Source organism: Pyrus communis, chromosome 9, assembly GCF_963583255.1.
Source record: "Pyrus communis chromosome 9, drPyrComm1.1, whole genome shotgun sequence".
NCBI classification, from domain to species: Eukaryota; Viridiplantae; Streptophyta; class Magnoliopsida; order Rosales; family Rosaceae; genus Pyrus; species Pyrus communis.
Window position 1 is genome coordinate 13,134,782 of NC_084811.1, and position 9,055 is coordinate 13,143,836.

Consider the following 9,055-nt stretch of genomic DNA (forward strand, 5'->3'; position numbering starts at 1 on the left):
AACTAGCCTTTTATCCATCCTTTTTATTCAAAAACATTCTACAATCTGTTTAGTTTAAAGTTTCTGTTTTATGTTAAATTTTCGTCCAAAACAAATCCCCCTTTAATTTGAAGTCTTAGATTAGTTAGAAAGTGTTTTGATTTATGTTTCTAAGTATTTTGATTCAAGTTTTCACCCAATTTCGTCCAAATTAGTGTAGGTGCTCAAAACTGCCCAGAAAGTGGTTTTTAGGCAGTTTTGAGTCTTCTAGTTGCTGTTTTGGGTTTTAGGTTTGTTTAAGTGTTTTAACTTTTAGTTTTGCATTCTTTGAGTCGAGTTTAGTGTTTTAAACTTTGTTTTTGAGTTTTTAAGTCAGTTTCCAAGTGTTTAGTAATCCCTCCTAATCCCCGGTCTAGAACGATCCCTACTTACATCTTTACTATAAATTGTCACAAGAGGGTTTTAATTTGTGTGCTTAATTAGTTAGCATTTGCTTACTGTAAATGCGATATCTAGCATGGTACAATGCATGGCATACACTAAACTTCTCAATTACACTAGCATACTGAACCTGTGCAACGGACCTACCAGAATTATTAAGCAAAGTTTCACTAGGGTCATAAGGGGTATTTGCTTCTTTTATTTGTAGATGCTTAAATTTAAGAAGAAATTTTTTTTTTATATAATGTGACTGACACAAAGCGTAACCCCTACTATGCTTCTTTACTTTAATTCCCAAGATAGTATCTACTTCATTCAAGTCCTTCATCTTAAATTTTGAAGTTAGATACTCTTTAGTTTCAAATACACCTTTCATGTTTGTACCAAAAATTAGCAAGTCGTCGACATATAAACATATAACAACACCATAATCATTTGTGAATTTAGAGTATATGCATTTATCAGAACTATTATGTCTAAATCCATATGATAAAATGACAAAATCAAACTTTACATGCCATTGTTTTGGTGCTTGCTTCAATCCATATAACGACTTTACTAATTTGCAAACCTTCTTTTCATTCCGAAGGAGAATAAACCCTTCTAATTGTTCCATGTAGACTTCTTCATCCAAATCACCATTTAAAAATGTTGTTTTCACATCCATTTGATGCAACTATTGCATTGGTGTCTAAATTAAGCAACCTATATGCCTTTGAATTTTTTGCATATCCTACAAATATGCTTTTAATTCCTCTTGGACCCAACTTGGATCTCTTAGGGTACAGTGCCTTGTAAAAGGCTACACAACCCCATACTCTCAAATATGATAAATTTGGTTTTCTTCCTTTCCAAATTTCATATGGTGACACATGAGTCTTTATAGATGTAATTCTATTGTGTATATGGCATGCAGTAAACAATGCTTCACCCGATAAATATTTTGGAGTATTAGCATTAATCATCATAGAATTAATCATTTCAGTGAGTGTCCGATTTTTCCTTTTTGCCAAGCCATTTTGTTGTGATGTATAGGGTGCAGTTCTTTGATGTACAACAACATGCTTTTCACAAAAAATATCAAATTCATGTGAAAAATATTCACCATCTCTATCACTACGAAAGCATTTAATTTTCATTCCCTTTTGGTTTTCAACATCAGCCTTATAGCGCTTAAAACACTCAAAAGCTTCATCTTTATTAGACAATAAATAAACATAAGTGAACTTAGAACAATCATCTATAAATGTGAAAAAATATCTTTTTCCTCCTCTTGTTAAAACACCATAAAATTCACATATGTCAGAATGTATTAAGTCTAATAAATTTGTATTTCTTTCAGCAGTTGGAAAAGGTTTCTTAGTCATTTTCGCTTGAATACATGTTTCACATTTATCATTATAATCATCATTGCAAGCAATTAAACCAAGCGTGCGCATGTATTTTAAAGATCTAAGATTTATGTGCTAAACATAAATGCCATAAATGAGAGGAAGATTCAACAATATAAGCAGAAGAATTCACTTTATTATTAATACTTAGTTTGAACATCCATCACAAGAATACCCTTTCCTAACAAATATCCCATTTTTCGACATTATTAACTTGTCAGACTCTAGAACAGTCTTTATACCGTTCTTACATAATAAATTTGTAGACACAAGATTCTTTCTAATTTCTGGAACATGCAGTACTTTAAGCAACGTCAATTTCTTCCTAGAAGTAAACTGAAGTTCAACGGTTCCTTTTCCTAGAACTTTGGCGGAATTATGATTCCCCATTAAAACCTCTTGATTGTCCGTTGATGCTTCATATGTTTTGAATTATGCCTTGTCATTGCACACATGTATAGTAGAGCCCCTAAGTCGAGCCACCAATCGGAGGATTTTATTACTACTGCCATATTTGGTAATCATGTCAATATGCATCATTGATACCATTGCAACAATGTTATCAATTCTAGAGTTTTCCACAATATTTGTGTTATTGGTCTTATTGACATATTCCTCACTTGCTTTTCTATGTGTACAATCACGAATGTAATGGTCTTTCTTTCCATAATAGTAGCAGACACCATTTGCATTCTTTTGATTATTATTAGAATTGGTCTTCCTAAACTTCCCCTTGTCAATTTTGACTTTGAAGTTCTTTTTATATTTGTTTCCTTCGACAATGTGAACTTTAGAGGAATCTTGATTTGCAAAATTCTTATCACGATTTTAAGTTTCCTCTTCAATTTAAATACCCTTTTGAAGATCCTCCAAACTAATATCTTCCACCATGTGTAGAAGTCTCTTTATATAGTTATTCCATGTTTGGGGTAATTTTGCCATAATAGCCCCAACTATCATAGGATCCAGAATAACTATTTTAACTTCACGAAGCTTTGAGACCAAAACCAATAATTCATGAACTTGGTCTAGGATGGGTTTGTTATCAAACATAGTGAATTCATAATATTTTAACATTAAAAATTTATCGGTACCTCTTTTCTCCGTTGTGTACTTGTGTTCAAGTGCTTCCCAAATTTCCTTTGGAGATTGAATGTGTGCATACAAGTCATATGAGCGATCAGATAATGTACTTAAGATATGTTCTCGACATACCAATTCATCTTCTTCACGCTTCTTTCGATCGGCAACTATTTTGTCCGAGTCTTTGTCACTTGGTTCACGAATAGGCTCCAATTTCGGGTCCAACACATATATGACATTTACAATAGTAAGCATGAAACGCATCTTGTCCTTCCACCAGATGAAATTTGATTCATCAAATTTGTCTAGCTTGTAGACATCTTGATTGATAATCTTCAAAGCCATGTTATCAGATTTGTACTCCATGACGAAAATAACACTTTAAGATTGTTAGAGTAAATATAGAAATTTAGAGAATAATCCGAATGATGACTTTGAGGTACGACTTGAATCATTTCCTTAAAGTGTTATTTGCTCCCATTCGAATGAGTTTGTTAAAGGGTTCTTGGCACTTTTAGGATACAACAAAGTACGGAATATTCGATTAGCAAAACCAAATTATATTTCCTTAGAAATAACTAGTAATAAACTATATGAATGTGATGGAGAGAGTAAGGAGCAAGGAATGTAGAAATAAATTTCTGAAATTGTGTGTGAAACATTAGGCCACAATAGGTATTTATAAGCATTAAAGCACCCGTTCATCGAGTCCTTTCATTTTAGTTGAAGATATACAACCCTTCTTAATAGTGTTAATCCAAAAGACATGTCTTCTATTTAGAATTTTCAAAAAATAAATTTGACTAATTAATCTTTTAATTCTACTCATACAATTTGAGTAAGCATCATATCTTTTAATCAAAAGTTGCAACCATTCAATAAATTATACAAAGGTTGAATGAAACCCAACCTTTTGTAAAGGGTTGTCAACTATACACATGCTGCTCACTGCAGCACCACACACATATTGCACAATGCAGCACCAAATCATATATATATTCTTGAAATATTCAACATGGTCCCTGACATTGGCTTAACTCATCATTTTGGTCCCTGACATTCGAAATCAATAAATTTAGTCCCTAACATTCGATGCTACACATCAATGTGGTCCTTCCGTTAATAATCTATCAAATCCTCCGTTAAAAATGCATGTGTTGACCCACGTGACCCCTTAATGGAGGACATTTTCGTAAATTTGCCTCACCCACTAATTGGATCACTAGCCCCACCTTTTCCCTCTTTGCCGATGCCTTTTCCTTCTTTGGTTAAAGAGATATGAAAATGCTAGGGCTTGGCAATAGGGATTTTGGCGAGAGATTCAATTTTACTTAGAATAGGACTCTAAAATTCTGAAATTCGTGAAGGATCATTGAACTTTTGTGGATTGTGAGAAAATTTTAGTGACCTATAAGTATGTCGGAGAAATTTCGCAAACCTGGAAAGCCTCCAAAATATGGTGAGTATTATGTATCTTCTTTCCCTAATTTTTTTTTATACTTTTGATTGTTCCAATAGCCCTTCTTCATACCCTTGATTTCTATTGGTGGGGTTTGTGTAGTTTGAGATGATGTGGGGTTAGGGTAGGTGATGAATATATGTACTGTTGTGGTCTTGTTCCCTTTCTTTTGTCATTTTGTATTAAAGATTGCATAGCTTTACTGCTTTGGAGTTATTCAATGACAATGGAATGGTTGTTGTTGAGCCACTATAAAAAGTTGCAAGTGGGTATATTTGAAGAAATGGTATTTGATGCACAACTGACATATTTGATCGATGATATGCCAAAGAATAAGGTAGTTGAATTATATATGGTTGACAAGAATGAGAAGGCAATTAGTGAAAGTGACAAGGGCACAACTTCAAGTAATGTGGTGCCAAGAAAGGGAAAGGATGGCAAATAGAAGAGATGCTACCTTGAAATGGAAAGGATCCGTGGGGCCAAGAATTGAGAAATTTGTTGAAAAATTCAAGTATGAAAGTGGGCATTACATTGCATATCTAGCTGGAGATATGAAACATCAAGTCTCACACCTTTTTGGAAGAGAGTTTGCATTTGATTTGGGTGCTAAAACTTGTTCTTGTGGGAGATGGGATCTTTGTGGAATCCCATGTCCTCATGATATTGCCTGTATTTTGAGGAAGGGACAAGATGTTGCCTTGTATGTTGATAATTGTTACAAGTAAACCAACATACCTAAGGGCTAATGCACCGGTTATTTCACCACTGCCTAGCCAAGATCAATGAGATAAGCCTAGTAATGAGACCACAAAAATTGACGCTCTCATTTACAAGAAGCAAACTGGAAGACCAAAGAAAAAGAGGACTAAAGATCCTAGTGAAGAGCCCCTAGTTACAAGTCATGAAGGGAAGAAGTTGAAAAGATGGATTTATACCAAGCCATATGCATGTAGGTCATGTGGACAAGAAGACCATACTTCCAAGACATGTGGAAAGCAACAAAATCAAGCATCTACTAGTCAATCCACTCAACGAGTAACTCAATCTACTAACAACAAGCCTACATCAACTCAAACAAGACAGGTATGTGTGAAGTTTGAAGAATAGAGATCTTTGTATTTTTTTTTTTAATTGTAATAAGGTACACGGAAGATGCGGAAGATGTGGCCTAATTCATTTTTATTTTCAATTTTTATAATGTGAAGTTGTGTATTTATATCTTGAGTATGTAGGTGGGAAGGGGCAGCTGAGTGGTTAGAGGAAGAGCCATAGGAAAAGGTACATACAGAGAAAGAGGCATGGTTTCAAGTTCACAACCCACCATTCCACCAATTCAACATGTTCACTCAACCCAAGGATTTGGTGCAAAGAGAGGAAAGCCATGGAAGCCTTGAAGGATTTGGTGAAAAAATGGTAGCTTAGTTGTGTTTTTAAAGTCTTTGAAAACTATCTACATATTTAAAGTTTTTGGTTTTTGCATTCGAAACACATGAGATGTTGCTGTTGTTTAATGTTTTTGGAATTGAATCGATATGTTGTTATGAACAATGGTTATTTCTTTTGGAACGATATGTTATTGACAATGAAATATGCAAATTAATAGATGTCATTTCTTATGTGTTTAAACAAATGTCATTTGGTATATTTCTTTTGGAATAATATGCTATTAGCATTTTGCACAAAACCATTTACTAAAATGGCTAGGCATTTTTTTTAGTGGAAAAAGGCCTCATTTTAACTTTTCAAAATTAAACAATCATAAATGTTTGTCGCCGAATTCAGCAAGAAAAGGAAAAGGTCGAGTAAGCACGTGAGTCGATAAATGTTTGCTGTTGAATTCAACAAGTGAGGTGATTGGACAAAAATGCCCTCTCTTAAAGGGTCACGTGAGATAGCACGTGCAGTTTTAACAGAGAATTTAACGGACTATTGACGGAATGACCACATTGATGTGTGGCATCGAATGTCAGGGACCAAATTTATTGATTTTGAATGTTTGGGACCAAAATGATGAGTTAAGCCAATGTTAGGGACCATTTGTGATAAAAACCCTTTTATTAAATCTCTTTTATTGGGGATTATATCTTATCCACTCTAAAACTTCATTTAACGGCTTATAATTAATGACTAATCTTGGAGTACCTCTTTCTAATTCAACGTTTTTTAGGACATAGAAAGCAAGGCATCACTAAGTGACTTATTTTTTCTAATTATTTCTTTGTTGAGTAATTCTGTGATTTTATTTTTACAAAATTTCATAGTTTCTTGACTCATTGGATTGGTCTAGCTTTTGTGGGTATTTTCCTTTCTTCGGATTCTTTGATGTAAAGAAGTTTGACTATATGTTGTTTCTATGCCAAAATGCATTAGGAATATCTAAACATATTTCTTCAACAAGTTTGACTATATGTATGTTGTTTCTATGACAAAATGCATTAGGAATATCTAAACATATTTCTTCAACAAGTTTGACTATATGCTATTTATTTGTTGTAAGGGTTTTACTATTTAACTGTTCTTCAATTCTTTTGTAATTTATTTCTTCCTTTAAATAACCGATGTGCTGCGTTTTTCTTTCAATTATGTTGATTTATTTTGAAATATTATTTTTATCCAACTGATTTATCTTGCTGAGCTCTATTTTAGAAGAGAATTTAAACTTTACTTCTTGACCCAAAGCAATGGTAGAAATTCTTTCATAATGTACTGTAAAATGATACATAAGGGCTATGAAAGGAAGTCCTAAAATGATATGGTCTGAGATGTTTTTTATGAGGACAAATGGTGTTTTAAAACAAACATTGTCTTGACAAATGTGTGCCTTTTGTATTTCATAATTTAATTGCATTGGTGAATGATTGGATGCGCTAAGGATTTCAATTGATTTGTGAAAGTATTTGGTTGGAATTATTCCTTCATAAATATAATTCAAATCTGCTTCTAAATCGATTAGGGCAATTGTTTCTAATTGGAAATCTTCAATTATTATTTTGACTTTTGAATACCATTTTCTGATTCTAATTTTGTTAAGTAAACTTAAAATTAAACTTTTGGTCGAACCTTTATCATTTTCTTCATGGTTGTTTTCTCTTGGTTCTTCATCGGATGAGGAATAAGTTGATTCATTGTTTTGTTTAAATCCTTGTTCAATTAATTTTTGTGTTTGACTGAAGCTAAGATGTGATCTAATTTCTTGATTGTTTGTTTTAAGGATTTTTATTTCTTTCTTAATTTTGTTTACTTCGTATTGTAAATCTTTAACAGTAATTTCCTTTTTGGTTTATTAAATCTTTCCAAGGTTGTAATGAGACATAATTTACTTTGCGGAGTTAGCTGTTGGCGGGTGCTAGCTTGTTCTTGGCTTACTAATTTTCTTAATTATTTCAAGTAATGAGATTTTAATTTTGGATCATCTATTTCACTAATTAATTCAATTAATAAACTCTCTTGTTCTTCTTGTTTGTTTAAGACTGAAATTGTTTTACAGCAACTATGTCTGCAACCCATATTAATGTCTAGGGAGTCAGAGTTGTTTGAATGGTTTGACTATGAGGAGTTAGAATCGAATTCTTGTTCATTTTCACTTCGATCTATATCTTTTAACTCTAGCACTTGGATTAATTCGATTTTCTCTTCTTCAGAAATTTTTAACTGATTAATTGCCTTTTTGACTCTGCATTTGTTTGCATAGTGGCTAGCTTACCACATTTATAACAATTACCTTTGTTTTTTTATCTTTGGAATAATTTTTACTGAATTATTTATTCTTCCAATTTTTGTTAGGTTTACTTTTTTCATAGAATTTATTGGTGTTAAAATTCTTATATTTATTTCTTTTGTCATACTTGTGATATCTTTTGTTTGGGTATTTACAAGGATATCTTTCTACTCTTTTCTTTTTACTAGAAGAAGCAATAAGGGGTAAACCGTATTGTTCACAAAATGTTCCTAACTCATATTTGGCTATTAATTTATCTTTGTTGACTTGTTTTGTTATTTTCATATCAATGCACATTTTTAACCCTTCCTTCTAGATAATATTAATAATATTTCCATAAGTAAACTTATTATATGGTATGATACCTTCTTCATTGACTAAAACTTGCCTAATTTTGTGTGCAAATAAGTTTGGTAATCCATTTATGTATTTTTTTTTTTTCCAAAATTACTCTTTATTGTCTTCTCTAAGCATTACCCTAGACATGAAAACATCTTTGTACCACCTAAAATCGCTTAAGGTGGGGCATCTTAGATTACTTAGTTGATCATGTATTCCCAGAGGTTACGTTACTTGGTGTTCCTATGAAGTGTTCAATTATTGTGAAGAGAAATGTGTTGACTACGTCTGGGACTCCCATACCAATTCTTTCATCGAATATAGGGGTTCCATCTTCATCCCTTTTTACTGCATGTTTTATTACATTTTAGATTGTTCAGTGAGATGTTTTTCCCACCATGAATGTAACATTCATGTAAATCCAGTGATTAAGAGATCAACAACTTCTGGTTGACTGAGATTATGATTGGTAACATAAATGTTAGCAACCGTAGATACATGTTGTAATTTGTTTAAAATTTCTTGTTTAGATAAATCATCTATATTTCATTCATAGAGTTTATCTACCAACACTGAGAATTGACTTTGGAAGTTTCTTTCTTCAAATTGAATACCCATATGTGTTGGCCTTGGATACCAATT

General features: G+C 32.6%; 1 protein-coding gene across 1 annotated transcript; it reads right to left on the bottom strand.

The window, feature by feature from the left end:
* Positions 1–2,243: 2,243 nt before the first annotated feature.
* Positions 2,244–3,239, bottom strand: LOC137744418 (uncharacterized). The gene is made up of 3 exons (XM_068484234.1): positions 2,906–3,239; positions 2,666–2,794; positions 2,244–2,584 (listed from the first exon to the last, which is right to left on the bottom strand). Exons 1-3 carry the CDS (start codon positions 3,237–3,239, stop codon positions 2,244–2,246), a joined length of 804 nt encoding a protein of 267 aa, XP_068340335.1.
* Positions 3,240–9,055: the final 5,816 nt, after the last annotated feature.